At 43.9% G+C, this 24,253-nt stretch overlaps 1 protein-coding gene across 1 annotated transcript; it reads left to right on the top strand.

Annotated features, from left to right (window-relative positions):
- Nucleotides 1-153: 153 nt before the first annotated feature.
- On the top strand, nucleotides 154-23,770 carry ttc39a (tetratricopeptide repeat domain 39A). The gene is made up of 21 exons (XM_079739794.1): nucleotides 154-413; nucleotides 896-946; nucleotides 1,044-1,094; nucleotides 1,501-1,548; nucleotides 8,840-8,944; nucleotides 13,789-13,920; nucleotides 15,095-15,138; nucleotides 15,768-15,835; nucleotides 16,013-16,077; nucleotides 16,557-16,656; nucleotides 17,735-17,800; nucleotides 17,908-18,016; nucleotides 18,487-18,554; nucleotides 18,966-19,025; nucleotides 19,304-19,465; nucleotides 19,962-20,053; nucleotides 20,425-20,545; nucleotides 20,720-20,831; nucleotides 21,108-21,222; nucleotides 21,571-21,687; nucleotides 22,587-23,770. The coding sequence occupies exons 1-21, from the start codon at nucleotides 205-207 to the stop codon at nucleotides 22,699-22,701; spliced, it is 2,010 nt and encodes a 669-aa protein (XP_079595920.1). The 5' UTR covers nucleotides 154-204; the 3' UTR covers nucleotides 22,702-23,770.
- The last annotated feature ends 483 nt before the right edge of the window (nucleotides 23,771-24,253 follow it).

The raw sequence follows: 24,253 nt of genomic DNA, 5'->3' as shown, positions 1-24,253 counted from the left end.
CTTTTGGTCACTTGCTTTATGTCATTAGTAGGCCCTGCCTAGACGAAGTCAACTGATGGAGCCGTCCATGAACCTAATGCGCTCTAGGACCTAGGAGACAGATTTCGATACATTTAGATAGCAGCATTATTATGGTGATGGCAGGTCCAACACCTTTTCACTAGATAGGAAGGAGGAAGATCTTTATTTGGCTCCGCGCAGCCCATGAGCCAGGGGCTGTCTTATTTTACTTTTTACTTTTCCATTTCTGGCTTTACGTCCCTGCTGCTCACCGGGTACAGGGCCTCCACGTCTCAGCTCCATGAACGTGTTTTAGTCACGAGTCGTAAGTTTGTCGCCCGGAACTTACCCGCTTGTGGAATGAGTTTTATCACCAACTGGAGAAGAAGCGGAAAGAAAAATGACAGCAACAAGTGAGTAGTCCACATCAAATGTTACTTCATTTGAACATTCCGTTTTCCTATCGGAATCGTCTGTGGGCAAGGTGGGATGGGCAGAACTGGGTTTTAAACTGTAGCCCAGAGAGTGACAGGGTTGAACAATCCATACCACACTTTTTACTTCATTTCGGTGGAAATCAATTTGAAGCAGCATTGAGTGTGAAGGAGCGGCCACAATCCATTTAGTTGAATAGGGCTATATATAGGAGGTAGGCTAATGGGACGAATCGGTTTTAAATACGATTTATCCAACTTTATGTGTGTAATATTATGTTATAGTCCTACTTCAATGTTTTGTGTTCTAAATGTGTTGAGAACAGCCCTGTTAATGACATATTTCCTTACACATAGTTATTGTTCAGTTTCCCCTCATTATGCAAATACTTGCACTTCATGGAATTTCACGCGTGCTTGCAATGCCGCTCGCTACTGTCTCTAAGCAAACGTTTCCGCAGGGACGCTGTCGTGGCGAAAGACAGCCCAGACGGACCAAGCTCCCCAAGCCGGTACTGTCACATACTTTATACACGCACACGCGCACGCGCACGGTCTACACGCTGACAGATCCTGTCTAACTGAGTCTTTTTTTCTGTTTTCCTCCAGGTTGTCAGTCATTAATAGCCCAGAGATGGATCCTATCATCGCAGATTTAAGGTAGGGTTAGGTCTGACCTATCATGCAGTGTTATTGCATGTTAGTAGGCCCGCTATACTCTAGATGGGCAAAGTGCTTAAATTATTTCCATGAATTACTGGTTATAATCAAATGGACCACATTTCCTGTTCCCATTTGCGTATGAGTTTAATTTTTGGATCCACTCTCTGTATTTGTTATTTTATTTATGATTTTACATCTTTAGTGCATTTTTGTTGAGGTTTATTGTGACTAGTATTTCAACCACCAGATAATATCCTGTGTGGTAAATAGGTGGCCCGGGGACTTTTCTGCCTCTGTGTTTCTATGGCTCTCGTTATCAAGTTCCCCGAACAATAGCCCTCTTTTCAGCCCTGGCTTTTCTCCTCTTTCTTTAAATGACCTCCATTCTGTTCCTCCCTTCCAGCCTAAGGTTAGCAGACGACAACCAGGACTCTATGAAACTACCCAATGGGTAAGAGAGAAAATACCTTGTGGTTTATAACTCATTAACCCAGTTCCTCTAACCATCTCTGCCTCACGCCTTCATCAAGGGATGTGTTTCCTTGGTGACGGAGTCGATTATTATTTTCTCCAAACATTTACTATTTGAATGCATATCCTGCTAAGAGACATAGAATTTGTCTTTTAATTCTGGGTCATTGCTGCTCTACAGTTTCATGTGGAGATCATTGAAATCCTCAAAGTGTCTCCCCTTGCAGTACAACACACACCCACACACACACACGAGGACAGGAAGAGGAAATGACACCTTTTAGTTTAGTGTAGTCATGGGCTCTTTCAGAATAGCATAAACCCCCCCCCCCCCATTCCTAGAACGCTCATTGTTTTTCACACACTGGGGTTCGTTAGCGCTTTGATTTAAAGTTGATTGTATTAAAAATGGATCCACTCTACAGCTGTGTGTCCATTATTGGCTACTGTAGAAACATGGTGGTGCAACATGGAATAGGCCCAACTCCCTCGTAGATATATAGGAGCATTATTCAGAATATTATATTCCTTTTCTGCCAAGTCTGCTTGCTAGATGCCACTCAATTGTACACCCTGCTCCTTTAAATTATTAAGTAGATCTGAAGAGGTTGTTAGTGGAATATCCATTAACAACACATGGTCCTTCCTCACAACTAGGTGTGTGTGTGTGTGTGTGTGTGTGTGTGTGTGTGTGTGTGTGTGTGTCTGTGTGTATAAGTCGGTCGAGGTAGGTGATGAGTGAGGATGTCATCACCTCTCCAGCGGCCTCCTGTGTAAGCCTCATATGTCTTCATGCCACATGCTTTAACATGTGGTTAGCAGCTAGGTGTCCCGATCAGGCCATCCTTGTCCTACACACACACACACACATGCTCCCACCCCACACACACACACCACACACACACACACACACACACACACACACACACACACACACACACACACACACACACACACACACACACAAGATATGCTCTCACTCATTTCAGGCTGCAATGCATGGAATGGTGGCCTCAGCGAAATTCCCACCCCAAATCCAGTTTGCAGTAATAGGAACCCACAGAGTCTGTGGACAACGTATAGCGACTGATGAACCCCAGCTCTGTGTGCGTGTGTGTGTGTGTGTTTGTGTTTGTGTGTGTGTGTGTATGTGTGTGTGTGTGTGTGTTTGTGTGTATAAGAGGTACAGAGGCAACAATTGATTACCTATGTTTTAATGGTGGCTTCTCCTATTGACATGGTCAGTTCACATATATTGCAATTTTTTCTGCACATACATACACAGACACACACACACACATAGACTTGACACAAACACACACACACACACACCTACACACACACACACACACACACACACAAACACACACCATCAGCTGTACCTGTGGCTAATTTGTGCTGCATCACGATGGAGGGGAGGGTTTGCTGCTACAAGGTCTTAGGTGTCAGTGGGGACCGAGAACAGCGGGCTGCTGCAGCCCTCAGGGTGCTGTTCTGGTTCTGCATGTTCCGGCCTCAGAGAACACGCTGCCGGTCTGCCCACTGCAGTGTTCGGCGGCAGGCTCTACACTGCAGTTTGCCCCACCTGCGCACATATGCATTTAATTGTGTTATGGCACATCCTTCCACTCATTCACTTAATTTACTTCATTCACTCGTTTGCACACGCTCTGTATCTCTCTCTGTCTCTAATCCTCTCTCTCTCTCTCTCTCTCTGTCTCTCTCTCTCTCTCCCTCTCTCTCTCTCTCTACTTTCTTTCTTGACATCACCATCCTGTTTGTTGCAGGCTTTGCAGGTTTCTTGCAGGGTTGCCAAGAAGTGCACTTAAACCATATTTTCTACTGTTCTATTTCTTTCCCTAAATACTTCTCTATTTTCTCTCTCTCTCTCATTCTCTGCCGGTGGTTCAGTTGTTGATTTCACATCTTATGTAAAAGGTACATAGAGGGTTTTGATAGAGATAAAGCCACACCCCTTTTTCTGCATCAACCAATCAGGGTGTAGCACTCGAGTAGCATGAGGACGACGATGGGAAAAGGGTGGGGGAGAGAGAGGGACTAGAGAGAGTTAAGGGACAAGTCTGTGTGTGTGTGTGTGTGTGTGGTTGTGCGTGTGTGTATGTGTGTGTCTGTGTGCGTGCGTGTTTGTGTCAGTGTATGGCCAGCCGTCCTTATCAGTGCGTAGATAAAATGTGTTTGCTCTCTTTTGTGAGGTAGTCATCCTGATCTCATTAAGAGCCGTTTCTGTTTCTCCTCCTCCTCTGACTCTTCCCTCTATCAATCCTCCCTCGCCTCACCCCCTCCTTCCACTCGTCTCCTTTCACGTCTGCCTTCCTCTGTGCTGCTGCTAGTGCTGCTGCAAGAGAGAGAGCGAGAGAGAGAGAGAGAGAGAGAGAGAAAGAGAGAGCCAGAAAAAGAGAAAGAGAGAGGGAGAGAGATTGAGAGAGAGAGAGCAAGAGAGAGAGAGAAAGAGAGAGCAAGAAAGAGAGAGAGATAGAAAGAGAGATATAGAGAGAGAGATACAGAGGGGAAAGCTGTAGTTCATTGCACTGCACTACCGGAAGGGCCCGAGGCATACGGTCACTTCTGCTATTCATTCTCTCCATCTCTCTCTGTTTATACTCTTGATATCACCGACACACACACACACACACGCACACGCACGGTCTGCCAGATGAAAATGTCAGGAGAAGAACAGAGTCATTCAAATGGGTAAGATACTTTGGTCCTGCTGCTGCTGTGTGTGTGTGTGTGTGTGTGTGTCTGTGTGTGTGTTTATGTATATGTATGTGTGTAAGTATGAGTGTCACTTGTAGTTCCTCTGCTATAAGCTATTGTTATGTGTAATCAGTAAAAAGTAAGTGTGTATATGTGTGATTGTGTGTGAGTGTGTGTGCCTGTGTGTGTGTGCTAAACAGGCCAGTGTTTGTGTTGACGGTACAGTATGCAGAGCTTACTGTGCTCGTTGCCGCTGTAATGGAGCCTACGTCTGGTTTTTGAAAGGTTGTTTAAAGGCTTAGGCGACACACTCAGAGCAAAGCATGCAGACCAACTGGCCGGACCAATATCACAGAAACTCCCCTCTTTTGTCATACCAGCTCAATGAGTTCAGCGGCTTTGAAAGTAAATATGTGTTACATAATATAACACTAATGCCGATCAGCCTATCAGCTTTGCATTTTGTGGTGATGTCACGTGATGGTTATGTAATGTGTTTCTGTGTGTAATTACTCGACTTGCTTATTTATAATGTGGTGGCATGATTATGTGTGTGTCTGCGTGTATGTGCGCAAGTTAGTATGTGCGTGTGTGTGTGTGTGTGTGTGTGTTCATGCGTGTGTGTGTGTTTTCGAGAGAGAGTCCATCTTGAAACCCTCAAGAGAAATCAATTGAGAATGTCAGGCATGCTGACTTTGTATTCGATTAGTCGTCGGGATAATGTGTGGTATGGGACGTCCTGCGTCTCACTCACAGAGGCCATTGTGGTGGTTGTCATGGCATTTCTTCTTTCATTTAGGGCTCGGTTATTGTGTTACGGTTAAGGGAAAGACTACATGCTGGAGGGTAAAACACTGGGTTTGTTGTTCCTCGTCACGTGCCAGTGTACTCTATTGGGGCATTGCCTGTAGTTGTATAATTATCTAGAGCTGCAAGCAGAATTAGTGCCTTCAGTTGTAAATCATGTTTTTCCAGGATGATTTTGAGATGACAGTGGGATACCGCTAGACATCAGTCTGAAAAGTTGCTTTACAGTGCCTGTCCAGTCTCTCGCCAAATGTGTAATAGATATGTTACTCCACAGAGGCAAACGTATTTGTTTCAGCATAACGGCTCAAAAATTGTGAAATGCCTACGTTATTTTGGCCTGTTCTTCTCTATTTGCCTGCATTCTCGTCAAATGACAAGTCAGATTGACAGAGTCAAGTTTCTGTCTGCAAAAAACTATTAAGATGCGAGTTGATAATTCTAGGGAGGAATGTGCATTATACTTTCTGAATCTTTGTTCTATGAATGTATTTGATGTTAAGTTTGTTAGTTATTGTGAATATTCTTTCAGGTCTCACCAGATTTCTATCGTTCTATTAAATCGTTGCTAGTTGCTATGGCGGTTGCTATGGACGCTGCCATTGCTGAAACTACAACTGTACTTAACTTGCATATTGTTTTAATCATTGTCTTTGTGTTGTGAGGTTTTCTGAGCTATGAGCCGTTATTCATTTTCTGTTATTTATTTAACTGTTTATTGTTTGTTGTTAGGAAAATCTCTTGTATTTCATGAATAATTGTAATAATCTCACCAAAGTTCCAACTTCATGCAAGCTATGCCTGCTGAAGGACCCTATTTCCCATGTTCCACGCTGCATTGAATGGTGACATAAGCTTCCTTTAGGCTTGACATTTCCCTGACTGAGTTTGGGAAGTACAGCCAAAGGCTGGTCATATGTTTGACTCTGGTCAGCCCTCTGTCATTAGCCAGAGTTATTGTGCTAGAAAGAGTGTGTGTGGGTGTGTGTGTGTGTGTGTGTGTGTGTGTGTGTGTGTTAGTGCACTCTTATAGCTTGAGTTTGCGTGTGAATGTGTAAGTAAGGAGGTAAACATTTTTAAACAGATCTTACAGTGTTTGTCATTAGCCAGAGTTGCTGTGCTTGTGTGTGTGTGTGTGCGTGCGTGTTTGTGTGTGTGTGTGTTTTGTGGGTTTGTGTGTGAAAAAGTCGGATTTAATTACTACGCTTTAATTATTATGTTAAAATTAAAGCTCTTTTCACTGATCTTTTTGTGAGGAGAAGGCAAATCGGTTTTTGGCCTTGAAAGTGATCTTACCAACTCTTCTGTGTGTGCATCTATCAAGGAAAACGTCTAGAGCTTCGAGGCATATCGCCAGGCATACGGGCAGAGATTGTGAAGGGCAGAAGTGTGATTAAACAGCTGTCCATAAGCTACACCTGCTGGGCCATTTAGGCCTCCTGTGTATAATACTGGGGCCCATGTCTGGGTACCTGGGCTCCTTATGTAAGCGCTATCCGTCCAAGTGCTACATAAACCCGGCTATGAGTATGCTTATGGTTACACAAGTGCAAGGGTGGGAATAAACAAAGGCACCTTGTTGGTATGAATCCTGGTAAGAGATTGTCGCCAAGCATATACAGAGCCCTCTAAACCCTCGATAACATGTTTGCCTTCTTCTGGTTTTTGTGCCTGCCTTTATTAGGGTTGTAAACTAGCTCAGGGTGAAGACTCTTGCTGCTAGAGAGTCAATATCTTATTGGATAGTGGCCGTCACGTTTTATGCCAAAGACTAGACAGAAAGGGTTGGTCTGTGTTTTCCCGGTCAAGCCTGGCTAACCTCATTCCTCAAAGACACGTTATTTCTCTTGACTTTCATGTTACTGTATTATAGTAACAGGAAGTCTGTATTCTGCTTTTAGCCATAATGCGTGGTGTTCCACCTGAGTCCGTTCTAAGGTCCTTGCTTTGTTATCTATAAAGCTTTATTTGATCTCACAAAGAAATACAATGCACAGCTCTGCAGATTTATACGCTTTACAAGCTTTACATTTCTGTGTGGCTTGATGATTTGAGCTCTATTGATAACTGTTTTGCTGCACAGATAAAATTACATGGAGGCAAGGAAAAGTAATCATGCCAAATTCAGACTCCTCGTCTCCACAACACAGAGGTCAAACATTATGCTGTTCATCTTCTTCTCTAATTAAAACTGTGAGCAGCACACTGTAAGTAGCTTTACTTCTAAGTTACATCACACTGTTGTTTGTATTGCTTTAAGAATAGCATTGTGACGTTGCTTTGTTTGATCCACATTGAGATGTTTGACTCGAAAGATAAAATGCATTGTTGGTGTTTTTGTTTTTGTGTGAGGCAGACAGGACTGGCCACTCACTTAGATGCCCACATGAAGGAAGTTAGTCTCATTCTACCTGAACACAGCCCCTGGTGTGTTGTGTTGTTCACAGTGTTAGTTGGCTGACCGAAAGTATTCTGTTGCTGTTGTTGTCATCCTGTAGCTGGCGGCAGAAATAGGCAAATCATGTGATCTTCATGGTTTAACCCTTTACCAACACACTGGCTGCACAGGACACACTTGAAACACATGTGGTGAATCCCAGCATTTGCTGTCTCAAAAGGCCGCCCGTGAACACCATAGACACGGTTGTCATGTGAGGATCACATGCTCCATGTGATAGACTAACTCAGAGGGTTCCGCGACAGTGCGACAGTAATTCTTACCTCTGCGATCCACTATGGCCTGCTCCTCTTAACTAGCCCCATGTCACACTGAGCACCCATGGTTCCACGGTGTCAGCGCTCAAGGGTCTGCTTGATCTTTCACTCTCAATCATGCTCAATGTTTTATCAGCATCAGGCAATTGCACATGCACGTGCATTTTTAAATTAAATTCAGCATTATTCCACCTTCTTCTTTTGGTGTGTTCAGAAGGGAATGTTCCAGCATGGAAACAAACCTCCTCTAGATCGTGAGGCAAGGGACACTGACAAGGGTTACCTTTTGGAGTCACAACAGGCTACAACAGGTCTCCCTTATCTCAGTTCCCTTCAGAAAAGTGCTAGTAAAGGTATCCGTAAGGGGATTCTGCAAACAGATATGCATGCGAGGACGAGAGAGAGAAGAAGAGAAAGACCATGAAACCCACTTCCTTCCCAAAAACAAGGGCAATGCAGCAGGGCATGTGGAGATGAGTCAGACGCCAGTCATGTGCTCGGCAATCAATCTTTATACCTGTTGTTGTTGTTGCGTCCTGGAACGATCTATGGCTTAGACACTGATGGGCTCATTAAGCTAGTTGCCACTAACTTTTTTGTTTACAGGATATCCACATGAAAGCATTTGACTCATCTTGACTCCGTAACCTAATAATCGATCACAAAGTTCCCTTTTCATTTGATTTCCCCACTGTAATAAACAGGCAAATGTGACATGCCAGCAATTCAATAGGACCCAGTGTAGGTCCTATTATTCAAATGTGACTCATCAAACTCGCCTTCATTAATCCAATATCGATCTCTTCTGCTGCAATAGCTCTTCGCCAATCTTGGTCGTAGATTATCTAAGTACCAACCAAAGGACTGAATGTAATGCACTGTGATATTGATCTGATGTTGTCTTGTTGTGTTACCTCCCTCTGATTGGTCCTGTGCTGTGCTCTCCCTCTGATTGATCCTGTGATGTACTCTTCCTCTGATTGGTCCTGTGGTGTGCGCTCCTCTGATTGGTCCTGTGCTGTGCTCCGCAGGTGCCAGCCCTCAGAGCTCACCGTGGCTCTGGAGGACTGCATGGCCGCTCTGGATCTGTTCCTCAGCAACGACTTTGAGGAGGCCCTGGTCCGGCTCAGAACCAGGTAGGAGGAGGACCCGGGCCCTGCCCACTGGCGGAGCGCTTTTTCTCAGGCTCTGGTTCATGTTCAGTCGGGGCCAGAGACACACAACCTCATTCAACATTTGGAAGTCTACACACACAAATCCAAAGTTATGCAAGGCTTCAAGAGGAGTGATACAGCACATTTACATTTAGGTCATTTAGCAGATGCTTTTATCCAGAGTGACTTACAATTTGTACAAAAGTACATTTTTTTCAGAAGAAAGAGAAACAATTTATCGCCGTCGGTATAGTAAGGATATTCATAGAACCAAGTGCCAAGCACTTACGATTGTTCAATTAACCCATCTTATCCTAGCTAGCTAGGATATATCCTAGCTAGCCGGAAAAAAACAAAATCAAACCACGCACCGACGCCGGTTAGTCACATCTTATCCTAGCTAGCTAGGATAAGATGCTAGTAATATTTTCTAGTGAAGGGACGTACAACATACAGTAAGTGTGTACATTAAGTGCCAGGATGATCATACAATAAGTGCATAAGAGGGGTGAGGGGGACTTTGTAACATCTGAAAGAAGAGCCATCGAACGTATTCATTTAACACATATATTTATGTATTTCTGGGGGAAAGGATAGTGTAGTGGTTAAGGTTTTTTGACTCCCAGCCCAAAGGATCTGGGTTTGATCCCTAAACGTCTGAAGTCCTTGAGCAAGCAAAAACCAAAGAGGAATAATCACTGTAAGTTGACTTTTTATCGAAGAGTATGCTAAACTAATACATAAAAGGACATTTATTATAATTGTTTCCATATTTTGAGTTTAAAACTCTAACTCATCCTAAATGTACATCGTAAATCCTTAGGTTCCCTTCAAAACAATGGGAAGGTATCTACGGATAGGCCTCTGGGAAGAGCTTTGTTGTGAAGGGCCTGGATTCTGATTGGCTGGTTTGGTTAGTTGCTCACATTACAGTGGCGTTCACATAACACACAACTCCCTCCCACACCCAACATGCGCTATTGTGCTCCGCTGCAGTCGTCGGGTTTCTTCCATTGTTCACAGAGGTTTCTCCCGTCCACTATCGTGACCTTCATCTCGTCCCTTTCGCGGTCAGCTCGTTCCCTGCTGGGTTCCCCTCAGAGTACACAATACCAGCGCTCCCGCTCTGTTGGGAAGCTGGTAAAGTACACAGAGTGTAGGTTTACCTGGAAGCCCTTGTTTGGGGATCTATGTATTCCTGCTAGGCCAACGCATCTTCTGTCCACGTAAGGGGGAAGCGGTATGAGCTGGAGGGAAGGGATTGCATTTTATATTTCATTCACACGCCCTTCTTTAACCTACTATCTATGGATAGATAATACAAATAAAATTAAAACATTTTATTTATAGAGCACTTTTCTGGGTCCTATAAGGCACTTCACATGATATGAAAGAGAGGGGCCGTGGGGTGTAGAACAGGTGTTGAGGATGGGAGTATGTTACCATGTATGATAGCTTGATGAAGACTGGTGAAAGTGATCTCTGACTGAGTGACCGAGCGGATCAGCAGCAATGTTCTGGACGTGCTGTAAAGTTTTACAACATCAATAGTACGTGGGCAATGACTTGGTCATTATGCTGTCAGGAGTGTCTCTGATGTTTTACCCGTCGCGGGGTCATGCCAACTGCACACCTCATGGCTTTGCAGTTTCATTGATATTTGTCTGTACAAAACTCCATAACATCCTCCCATCCTCTGACCCCAGTGTCCCCCCCCCCCCCCCCCAATGGGTTGTATAGGTTATTCATCAAGCGGAACTGTGCCTTTAAACTAATGCAATTGAATCATCTATATCCGCTTTGTCTACATGCAATGAAACTTTCTCTTCCTAATGTCAAGTCTCTACTTCCTCATTGCCCATGTCAGACCCCGGTTTGTTTTCCTCCGGTACAGTGGTCAGTCCAGTGTTCGGAGTAGCCTCCCCATACTAATGACACACACCACATAGATTGCTGCATGTACGGAAACACTTAGATTAAACGGGAGAGCTTTCCTCCTTAAATTCAATACTGTTCAGGGCCGTCAGCAGTGGAACCACCTCAATGAGCCCCTTTCACCAGCCGCTGGAGAGGGAATGTCCGCCCTCTGGGCTGGATTCATCGTGTTTGTTTTCTAGGCTCTTACTGTAGACGTCGTGATGTGGTCATGCATTTTCTATTAGGGTGGAAAAGCTAAGAAAAGTTTCCGATACAGAAGCTGATCCTTAAAGACATACTAAAAATTTGACGTGATTTTTTGCTTGACACAAAGACACCTGGGTACGTGCACACACAAAACACACCCACACAGGCACACACACACACACACTTTAATGCGTTTGTTTGCCAGGCTCACTGTTCAAACATAATAAACGATGGGAGGTTTCTAGATAATATGTCAATTTATGTTCGAGTTACAGCAGATCCCCTTTCACATCCGAGCAGTTCCCACCCACAGAATCTGGGCCAGCATGCACACACACACACACACACACACACACACACACACACACACACACACACACACACACACACACACACACACACACACACACACACACACACACACACACACTCACACACTCTCCAGCCCTTCTGTTCAAACATGCTGGCCGGCAAAGCGTCACTTCGAGTCTTTCCGATCCATTCCTCTTCAGTGAGGCTTCAGGAGCGGCTGGGTCCAGATGGTACAGAGGTTTTGCTTTACCCGGACTCACACAGCTGAGGGAGGGGCTTCTGTCGTCCATGGTGACACCCATAACAAATATGTATTTTATTTATATGCAGGGACACACCGTTTCAGTGCTGTGGCTCAGAAAAGGAGAATAAGCCCAAAAATAAATGTTTTGTTTTATATACCTTTAAATGATTTACCGAGAGTTGCCTCACGTGCGCGTAAGCACATCGACCAGATGGCCAGAAACCAACGGCGGTAGAGGGAGAGTACATAAAGTACTTTCTCCCTGTTGTCAGGACGTACACGAGAGATGACGAGGCACTAAGCGCTCCAGTGGCGCCCCCTCCTTTGCGCTGTTTTTTTTTTTTAAAGCACAGAGGTAAAAATAACCAGCGCTCCCTGACAGAGAGCCGTCGTCAGAGCGGGGCGAGGTCCTGTGTTGTGGCAGGGAGGCTGAGTCTCTGGTTAAAGTCTCAGGGCACTGCCAAATACTTTGGATTCTCAGCCGATTCTCCACATGCCCACTAGAGATCCAGCGATCAGTTAAACTAGTATCTCTCCCCTAGACGTTAAGACACAATGTGAGGTAATGCCAGATCCATGTAACGCAGTGAGCCTCCTCCGCCACTGGGAGCTGTGATGAGATGTCTTTCAGTACACTAGTGCTCTGGCTCAACTCATAACCTTTGTTTTTAGGTAGGCTGGGCTGACGTCTTTGGGTGAGCGCCCTCACTTCCTGGTGGACACCAGGAAGCACAATCTAATTGTCCTTCAATAAAATAATATTTTTCCAAAAATGTTTCAATTGACTGGAACAGATTCCCTATCTTGGTTTGGCTTTCTAAACGTCGACCTGTTTTATAATATAACTTATAATATAATGTTTTATTTAGAATTTTTTCCAATGTTCGACTTTACTTTCTCTCTCCCGCGCGCACGTGCACACACACACGCTCGCGCACACAAACACACACAAACACACACACACACACACACACACACACACACACACATCTGCAGACATATACGCTAGCATAACTGCATTACAATATGATTGCAACTGCTGTACTGCATTATCTTGATGAATAGAGTAATAGTGGTCAGAGCCGATTGGTTCACCGTGCTAATGTCCACATTCAGGGATGGCTGGACGTTTGCTGGACACATGAATGATTGTAAATGGCAGTGAAATGTCGATTGTGTAGACGTACAGCATTCCACGTCGACTTCTCCCATATCCACATTGTTCCTTAATCTATTTGAGTCAGTCCTGTTTGGTTGGATTGTGTGTGTGCATGCGTTTGTATGTTTGTGTGTGTGTGTGTGTGTGTGTGTGTGTGTGTGTGTGTGTGCTTGTGCGCTTGTGTATGTGTCTGTATATTTGTGTGCATGCGTTTGTGTGTTTTAGTGTGTTTGTGTCTGTACGCGCGTTTGTGTTCCATTATTTTTAGGACAAAGCTAAATCACAGGGTTTTGACGTGTTTGTGTGTGCCGACGATGTCATAGATCGCCTCTCTCGATGTACAGATAGCCAGAGATGTAGGTTTGTCCCGAGGGGGAGTTAGGGTGTGACGGTAGCAGCAGACATCGGCATGCAGGGCGAATGGCTGGGCAGCAGCCATAGGTTGTCCTCCATCAAACCTTTCTCTGTTCCGTCAGCTTATCGCGTCATTGTGAATGAACCATTCCCCGTCATTCCCACATTCCTCCGTCCTCTTTCGTAGAGCTTAGCCTCCGGTTCACCCACACCCCTACTCACCCCGACTCATCCCTACTCACCCCTCCTTACCCCTCCTTCAACCCCAACCACGTCCTAAACACAGAGTACAATCTACTACCATCAAACCGGAGATATAGGGTTCCAACATTCAGAAAGGTTAGACTGAAGCACTCTTTCGTTCACCAGTCAATCCTCCAACTGAATCAGGCACTTAATCCCAGACCGAATGCACGCTGATGGGCCTTAAATGTTGTCGTCGGTTGTTGTAATGTTATGATGTATGCATGTATTTTAATTTTATTTGTGGGTCTTGTGGGTCCTGTCTTGTCTGTGATGTTGTAAATAGAGCTGCTGGGATTCAAGACAAATTTCAGACTTGCTCTGACAATAAAGTATTATCTTATTGCATCGTATTTTACTCACCCCCTACTCACCCCTTCATTTGTACAGGACCAAAGACAGCATGTATCATGCGCTGACCTACGCCACCATCTTGGAGATGCAGGCCATGATGACCTTTGAACCGGCCCACATCCTGGCAGCCGGCAACACCATGAAGGAGGCCCAGGCTGTCTGCCAGAGGTGAGACCGGTGTGTGGATGTCTTCCATGATGTGTGTGTGTGTATGTGTGTGTGTGTGTTGCGACGCATTGTACATTGGAAGTCAGGGATGGTAAGTAAACTGCATTTATGTAATGCTTTTTAGACTTGGGGCTAATGAAGCTGCTTGTGTTTCCACACATTCACACATTCATACATACAGACGGGGTCAACTTTATAAGGTAGCCAGCTCGTTGGGGGCAGTTATTGTTAGATATCTTGCTCAGGGACACTTAGCTAGGAGGAGCCTGAGATCGAACCAGACAACATGCTCTACTTCCTAAGCCGATGCCGCCCATAGAATACTGTTATAGTGGAATGTTACCCACAATTCGTTTTTCAAATCATATTATTTTGTCATTCTGCATAAATCCTCTTCAAGTCTGTTGCAGCATTTAGGGTGAATGGATTCCATTGAGAAAGCAATGTATGTTTGTGTTACTAGAAGATATATCATGCCACCAGGGGCGTAGGAATGAGTTTAACATTGGGTGGGGACACATATCGGAAACCTGACAGATCCGGTATAATTTTTAGGTGGGACAAACGCGCCTGTTTCCGATATTGGAGGGGACACGTCCCCTCCGTCCCCCCCGGTTCCTACGCCCTTGCATGCCACACCCTTGGTCATCGCCTCCTTTGAGCTAAGTTTGAAGCTATCCTTGTGGCTAACATCCAGTGGTGTGCCAGCACCAGAGAGCAGAGCTCCGAGAGGCCCTCAGCCTTACCAGCCAGGGACATTTCACAACCACTCGCCACACTCTAGAATCACGCTGGGAAAACGGGCGTCTCACATGTCATGTCCGCCCAACATGCCAACACAGAGCAGACACCCCATAATTAGATTTGATCGGCCAAACCACACCCATTCGTCATCATGTCACAAACCTCAGCTCAGAAGCATTGAAAGAGCTTCTCTCAGCCCATGCAGAATTCATATTTTTTTCTCTTATGTTTTGGTTCATAACGGGTTTCATCTTTACACTGTGAAGCTTTCTGCGTGCCTGGATTATGTTGTTTCCCTGAGCCCAATGAAGCATTGACAGTAACAACGTTCATCCACGGAGCAGCCTGACCTTGAAGCAAATGTGTTTTTGCATGCATTTGATTTTGTATGATTTACTGTTCTGTACATCTCTTCTTTTGTTTTTGCTAGATACCGTAAAAAGTCGACTTTTGCCAGCAAAAACTTTACAGAAGGTCAGTATCATGTGATAAATGATTGAGTACCATGTTAGTAATTTAGTTGTGTGTAATAAATAAGATGATGAATCACATGTAATGACTCATGGGATTTAATGCATTGCACAAGTCACATAATCATATGATGTTATTTCATCTATATTGTACTATATATATATAGCCTATTATATATATATATATATTATATATACTGTATATATATTAACTGTATATAAGTGTACACACACATATATATATATATATATAAAGTTGTCATTTCATCACATCATGTCATATATTAAGTAGTAATATAATCTCCCCCTGATGGCAAAATAATGGAAGGTGAAAGAACAGACACTATTTTAGCATTATTGGATAGATTGTCTCGTATTTAATAAGGATGGAGGTTATGGTGATGGTGGTTATGAATGAAGGGTTTGTCACATGCAAATCAATGACATTCTGTTTGAACCTGTATCCTGTGTGTGTGTGTGTGTGTGTGTGTGTGTGTGTGTGTGTGTGTGTGTGTGTGTGTGTGTGTGTGTGTGTGTGTTGCTCTGTCATGCTGCAGCATCCGAGCTCTACTGCGCTAGTGCTTTGAGGCTGTTTGACTGAAGATAACTGTGATGTAATCATTTTCACCTCAGAGGAACTGCACGCTGAGGTGTGCTATGCCGAATGTCTCCTGCAGAGAGCAGCACTAACCTTCCTTCAGGTTAGTGTATGCACTTTATAACACACAATCAGCGCGTTACCTGGAAGGAAAATGAAAACATTTTATTTAATATATAAGTAATATATATTCTGTTTATCTCTTTTACTTCTGATTTTTTTTCTTTACTTCCTGCTTTTCCAATGTTTCTCGTTCTGTTTCTCTCTCCTACTCATTCAGGATGAAAACATGATCAGTTTCATTAAAGGAGGGATCAAAGTGAGGAACAGCTACCAGACATACAAGTGAGAATGTGAAATATATTGAATTCTCCTGCCCGTTTCACGGGTGTTCTCCACCATGCCACCCTATTGGGCCCCAGAAAATGTGCATGTATCTGTACAGGCCTTGATGACAGATATGGCCTGCAGTCTCAGAAGCTCCGCATGCCCACTTATAAAGGTTTATCCTCTAACACTCAAAGATGAATCTGTGTTATAATTCAGAAAGAACAACTGAAAAACCGAGAAGAATACCTGTTATATGAATAAACATGTACGCCCGTGTGTGTGTGTGTGTGTGTGTGTGTGTGGTGGGTGTGGGTGTGAGAAATAAATCACAACTGACAAAAAACAGACAAAATAATGGGCAACGTAAGGTAATTGTCTATGGATAACTACCGTTAACCTTGCCCTTTGGACTTTATTATGATTTGACACACTATTAAATATAAAGTGTATTTATTAACTGTGCGTTTTGTTCCCCCCTCTCCCCCCCCGGGCAGAGAGCTCCATTCGGTCCTGCAGTCCTCAGGCTACGCCCACGGAGGCAACCACGGGCACTTTGAGGGCGGGGTCAAGCTGGGCGTCGGTGCCTTTAATCTGGTGAGGCGCGGTTTAACGACTATAACATAATCATTTCTAAAGCAGACCTGGATTAAATATTATTATGTTTACATTTGATTGCGCCTTTATTTTACCAGGTAAGTGCCCTGGCACTTACATAAAACAGCACAACAAGTCAAGTAAAGTTTGCACAGACCACAAATTTCAATGCAAACGGATAAGGGACGAGTAATAGAGATACACTAGGAAAGTCAGTAATAAAAAAATGAACGGGCTTTAGAGGCTGACTCTAGGCCCTTGATGAAAGTCTTCAAAACCTATAAAGAAATTATTTGCATATTTTTTGGTCAGCACTGGCCTGGCTCTGCCCGCCTAAGTACTTCCGCTCAATTTGAATTCCCCTTCAGTACTAGGTCTGGGTTTGCGGTATGTTAGTGGGTTTTCTCCGTCTAAATTTTCTGCGTCTAATCAGCGAACAGAGGGAGTGGCTGAGATCAATGACGTTAAAGTCAGCTCTCACTGACGGATATCTTCACGCACGGTGATTGGTTTGTTTACAGCCTGCGCGCAACGTGATTCCCGGCCAAACGTTAGCGATTGGTTATGGCAGATCCAGAGTGGCACTGGGCAGATCCAATAGTTTTAAACTTCTTCTTATATTACTGCCACAGAGAAGCAGGAATGATTCACTCACACATAATCTCCCCAATACTGCTGCCACAGAGAATGGTTCATCCACGCATTTACAATCATATCTACCAAATCTCAGTATTGAAAGTGGAAATACCTGAAATCAGAGAATGAATGCCAAGAAATTTCCCATGCTAAGGGGGATTTTTCAGAAATACAGAAATGATGACTAAAAATGTAACCCTAAATGGTCCTTAAAATTGTACTGCTGATATACAGCCCACACATTTATTGTTATTACATCTCAATCAGTACACCTGGATGAATAAATGTTACAATAAATAAGTACACATAAAATAAATAGACAAAAAACAAATATACGTAAAATAAACAGATAAATACATGTCAAAAAAATAAACGTTTCATAAATCTATATTCAATAAATCCATGTTAAATAAAGATGATTAAATCCAACGTTCTCCTGCAGATGATCTCCATGCTGCCTACCAGGACCCTGCGGCTGTTGGAGTTTGTGGGCTTCTCGGGGAACAAAGTGAGTGGCCTTGTTGGAGTTGAGGGTTATGAATAGACAGGCCGACACACTGCTGCAGGATGTGGTGGGCCGCCCTGTGTTATTCATTCATGTTTTGTGCTGTTCAGGAGTTTGGCCTGCTACAGCTGCAGGACGGTTGTGTTGAAAACACTTTCCGTTCGTTCTTGTGCAACATGCTGCTGCTCTGCTATCACACCTTCATGAGCTTCATACTGGGTGAGGACACACACATACTCACATACTGTAGACACGTACGCACACACACACACACGCATGCGCTCACACACACGCACACATATGCACACACGTCAAACATACTCACATACACACATACGCATGCACGCACACACACACACACACACACACACACACACACAGATAGACACATACCCCCCCCCACACACACACACACACACATAAGCATGCATGTACGCCCACACACACAAATATAAGCACATACATATAAGTATGCACGCACACAAACAAACATATACATAGGCACACACACAAACACACACACACACGCACATACACACACACACACACACACACACACACACACACACACACACACACACACACACACACACACCAAAATAGACACTAAAGATGCCGACTACAAGAAAACCTAGAGAGTGTGTTATAGTGTTGATGTTGATGTTTGTTCTCGCTGTTTGCCACTGTAGGCACCGGAGAGGGAGATGTGGGAGATGCAGAGAAACTGCTAGAGCCATACCTCAAAAAGTACCCCAAGGTTGGCCATCAGTACTGCTTGGTTTGGAGTGAAGTGCTTGTTCTGAAAGAAGTGGATGAGGGTCATGAATGGGCCGATGTGGCTGTCGTTGGGCTGGATTGCATCCTGACGTGTTGGAATTATATTTATTTCCATTTTTAATTCCGGCTAGCTCCACGACAGATTCACTAGTATCATCGGACGCTACAAATTCCTGTTTTACTGTTGTAAAATGATTTAACTAATTAACTGATTACAAAAACCTATTTAAAGATAAACGGAAAGCCCTGAGTAAAATGACACCACTGTCTGTGTCTTTGTATGACATTTTCCTGTGGTGATGCAGACATCGAGGAATGTCTCTTCAAACATGGACTAATGTGAACGTTGCCAGATTGGATCTTCCTGCTGTAATGTGGTTGTCTCTCACAGGGTTCCATCTTCTTGTTCTTCGCTGGTCGAATCGAGGTGATCAAAGGAAACCTGGATGCTGTGAGTGCCTGTCACTTCAAGCTGCCTTTGTGCGGGCCGCCAATTAAATCATTCATGAATCAATACTATAATTATATTAGGATTATGAATGCTAACATCATTATTAGTCATCGTGTTGTCATGTGTTTCCAACAAATTTATTCGGCTACTCGTACTACTAGTATGTGTTAACTCCCATTTTGATTGTATGCTCTGAATAGTCGCGGGCTCTGTTTGAATCAATCCTTTGGTCAGTGACCTAATTTAACAGAACATCTACGGCTATTGTTTTGCATCAGGCTATTGAACGGTTCGAGGAGTGCTGTGAGGCCCAGCAGCAGTGGAAGCAGTTCCACCACATGTGCTACTGGGAGCTGATGTGGTGCTTTACATACAAGCGGCACTGGAAGATGGCCTACTTCTATGCCGACCTGCTCAGCAAGGAGAACTCGTGGTCCAAGGTAGGTGAGCTTGTTGCGCTCTAAGAGCATGGGGATGTGTGGTAAATTGTGGGCCCACCCAGGCCTAAGAAGGTGATGTTTATTTACATTAAAGCCTCAAGCCATTTGAAATTAGCCTCCCATCCAATTATTCATTTTTGGGATTAATATATAAGATTGGTCCTGGCTTGGCAGTTATTGATTTCTAGATATGGCCGCCGCCTTAAACTCCAGTTGAAGGTAAATGAAAAACAGGCTTATCAGAAATAACGGGATTGATAACAAAAGTATAGTTGTATCCAAAACCAACACACTTTCAGCAGCTTGCATGTGTGTTGTGGAGGAGGATAAACTGAACAAAAGAGTAAACTAATGAGCAAGTCATTTACTTTTGCCCCTTGTCCTTGTGTCCTTATGTTCCTATATCCTTTGTCCTCATTGTCTGCTTGCATCTCAAAGGAAAAATAAGAGATGAAATTGCAGTGGTAACAGTCTCCTGTGTTCTGCGTCCTCCCAGGCCACCTATGCGTACATGAAAGGCGCCTACCTCAGCATGCTGACTAAGGACGACTGCCTCACATTTGGGGAGACTGAGATCACTCTCTTCAGGTAGAAAGTGAAAGTGATTATTTTAGAAGCTACAAAAAGGAGGTTAAAGTGAATCCACCCTGCTATATTGCTGCCACAGAAAAGCAGGAATGATTCACCCACACATCATTCCCGCAATACAGCTGCCACAGAGAAGCAGGAATGAGTCACTCACACGTAAATTACGATCAAATCTTAGACATCTCTGAATGGAAACTGCCAAGACTTGAAATCAGAGATTGACTGGCGAGAAATGAGACACTACTTGTGATCAAAGTTTAATTCCAACATCCACGACCTTGGCCTTATTTTTTGAAGGTAGAAAGCAACAGCATTTAATAAAGAAATACTGCCATGTGTTTATTAAATTGTTGACATGATGTACTACCCAGACAAGTGCCGGGGCTGAAGCAGAAAATAGCCGGCAAGTCCTTGCCGACAGAGAAGTTTGCCATCAGGAAGGCCCGGCGGTACTTGGCAGAGAGGCCCATTCCTCTTCCTGTTCCTCCTCTGGTCAGTACTGCATTACCACTGCCGTCATCTTCAGGCTATTTAGGGAGGGCACTAAAAAGCTACATTGTGTGGGCTGGGCTTGCTAATCAACTGTTTTAGTCGAAGGCCTGCTGTTGTTACTCTTTGGCTCGAATGTGTGTGTGTGTCTTTGTTGACGTCTGCATTGGTATACAGGAAATGATGTACATCTGGAACGGATATACTGTCATTGGAAAGCACAGAGACCTGACGGAGGCAATGCTAAAAACACTGGATGAAGCACAGGCTACACTTGACAGCAGTCCAAGTAAATAAAAAACCTTTTGGGATTTTTCAAATCAATGGCCCTTGCTGATTGTATTCTTATAGACCTCATGCAATACATTCATTTTTAATGCGATTTCTTAACAACATAGCATGAATCTATTCCTGACACCAATTTCAACTATATGCACGCGTTACGGCTGCTATTGTACTTGTGTAGCAGGTTACAATTGAATTGAATTGTATTGTAAATATGCTTCTACAAACCAAGGTATGACTCCACAGTGGTTTCACAGAGTCTGGTCGTTGTGTTCCCTAGGGACTGAGTTCTCCATAGACGACCAGTGTCTGGTGAGCCTGCTCAGAGGACTGTGTCTCAAACATCTGGGACACCAGGAGGAGGCCGAAGCCTATTTCACCCTCATCCTCTGCAAGTAAGCCACTGTCCCAACTACAGCCATATACTCAGACAATGGGTTTGGGTGTTAGACTCCAAGCCAAAGTTTTCTGCTTCAACCCCCCCAGTGTCTCCCGCCTGCCCACATGCATCCTTGGTCAAGATCCTTAGCCATAAACTGCTACATAAATAAAATCAGTCTGTGTGCTAAATTGTAAAATGAACACACATACCACAAGGCTTACAGATGAAACACCTAGATTGAATTATTCCCTATAGTTTTAGGTCTATATATTTATTTTACAGTGTATACTATTTGCCATTACAACAGAGATCTCTGACCAAACTGACTTGTGATTTTGTTTGTCTGTTCTGTTGCCCCCAGTGAGTCCCAGATAAAGTATGACCACTACCTGGTCCCTAATGCCCTGCTGGAGCATGGCCTGCTATGTCTGGAGCAGGGCAGGAGAGAGGAGGGCATCAAACTCCTGGAAGCAGCAAAGTAAGTAGGAGGCAGAGCCTGCTGAGGCCTTACGTTCCCTTGGTACATCCATCATATTGTTTTATCAGGGACCTTCTCCCCATCCTACCTACCAACAAGGTGCATTAACGCATGAATGGACAGAGAAAAACAGTGGGGTCATTCTAGTCCCAAGAATGCAACCGACTTAAAGGGAGTAGGCTTGGCTGAATAGATAAGTTTTCAGGTGAGATTTGAAAGTGATAATGGATCTGAAGTTGGATGTCATGAGGCAGAGAGTTCCAGAGGTGGGGGGCTGAGCGACTGAATGCTCTTGACCCCATGGTAACCAGGCGAGCAGGTGGGGGGGTGAGCTGGATGGAGGAAGACGATTTGAGAGAACGGGTGGGTGTCTTGGTATGGAGGAGCTCGGTAAGATACTGAGGGGCAGGATTGTTGATGGCCTTGAAAGTGAGAAGCAGGATCTTGTAAATTATGCGATATTTGAAGGGGAGCCTATGGAGTTGCTGCAGGACAGGTGTTATGTGACTGATGGAGGGGGTTTTACTAATGATACGGGCTGCAGAGTTTTGTACCAGTTGTAATTTATGTATGGACATAGCAGGTAAACCAAAGAGGAGAGAGTTGCAGTAGTCCAGACGCGATGCGACCAGGCTGTGAACCAGAGTTTCAGCACTGTTGGGGGAGAGAGATGGGCGCAGGCGAGAGATGTTACGTAGATGGAAGTATGCTGACCGAGTGACATTATTGATATGGGACTGAAATGATAGGGTGCTATCCAGGGTGACATGGGGTGCTATCAATGATGACATACTGTGAAATTGGGCTCCATAAGCCAAGTGCATTGCGTTCAATAAGGAACAACTGTTTGAAATGTAACCAATGTCGTGAAGATTAAAAAGGATTTCTGTCCTTTTCAGGGCAAATTACAAAAACTACTCAATGGAGTCTCGGACACACTTCCGTATCCAGGCCGCTCTGCACAAGGCGAGGGGGGCGTCTGAAAACGGGACATACGTGCAGACCAGTCCCTAACACCAGGAGCTCCGCCACGCCATGAGACCACAAACTGCTTCCTGTGGCCGCGATCCCTTGACTCTCTACTAAACAAGCCGCCTGCGGAGGGTGTGGACCCGGATAGAGCACCAAACTATACTCCAACAGAGCAAGCCAGCCACCTCTCCAAACCGCCAAGCTCATTCCCACGTTCTTCATTCCTTTGTGAATTAGAGACTGCTTTGAGTAAAATGACTTGACCTGAGATAGTGTAATAAAATATGGCAAAGGGAGACATTACATGCCACAATATAGCACAATGCGGTGTAATAAGGTACAGCATACCAACGCCCTATGTCATCCCCCAATGCATTCATACAAAGCTATTATAAGAACATAACCAGGGGTTCATCCTACTAAAATGATTCTGTGTAAACCAGACATGCCTCGCCAACATCTGGGTCTCATAATGTCTTCCTTACTGTGATCGCTGAACATTTGTTGTATTGTTTATTTATTAACTAATATATGATGCCTTTTACTAAAATGTCGTATTTTAAGAGGACTGATGAATGTGTCTTTTAGAAAGGCAGACCCTCTCCTCTTTTCTCCTACTGGTGTGTGGGATCGATGCCAACGGTACTTGCGTAGTGACAAACGGGCCGTTCAGGCAGACTGCGACAGGCCTGCCTGCTTGTCAGCCTACTGCGTCTTTAGTAGGTGAAAAGAGCATTGAATGATGACCACTACTTTTCTGTGCTTTGTAAACACCTTCTACTGCTTCCGTCTCCACCACTGTAGAGTTTTTGCAAATATATACGCGGGCTTGTACTTCCTAGCCGTGCTATTGTATCAAAACAAGTGAAAACTTGCTAGGTCATGTTGTTTTGTATTTTTTGTTTTGCTGAACAACTGATTTGCAAGGCATGAGCTCTCCCGATTTGTCTCAGATGTTGGAAACTTGAAATTAGAGCTCTGTGGGTATATTGTTGAAGCTTGGGATTAAGAAATTAACCAAGTCTATTTGGGCTTTTTAACGGTGAGGGAAATTTATATTTTGCATTGTTTTATCTGTTTGGAAATTATAGTAAATTATCTTACAATCTTATGATCGGTTGGTTTATTTCTTCACTGGTGTTGTCACAGATTTTCTTCAAACTTGAGTCACACTGTGATGTAAAAGGTCAGTGTATCTTAGGGGCATGGCAACAATTAACCTAAGTGACATTCCTGTACATAATGAATGTTTCTTTTTTCTAATTCAAAATGAAAAATGACATAAGAAACCAAATCATTGCGACTTCACGCTGTGTGTTCTTTCTCTACGTACCCCACACAACGGCATGCAACTGAAATGCTTAAATTAAAACAATCCAAAAGATATTAGACTAATGCAACAAAAAGATATGAATTAATAACATTCAAAACGATCTAATAATATACTTCTTATTATACAATCATGAAAAATACTAATTTTGAGACCCTTCTTGCAATGCACGGTCAGGCTTTAAATACATGAAGCCCAAATGATAGAATCCCTGTCTGTGTTTATGTTTTCAGCGAACCATCTGTGTGATTGGCCCTGAACTAC

This window comes from Pollachius pollachius (genome assembly GCF_949987615.1).
Source record: "Pollachius pollachius genome assembly, chromosome: 7".
Lineage (NCBI taxonomy): Eukaryota > Metazoa > Chordata > Actinopteri > Gadiformes > Gadidae > Pollachius > Pollachius pollachius.
The sequence above is the reverse complement of the archived record's forward strand: the minus strand, read 5'-3'. Positions and strand labels throughout refer to the sequence as shown.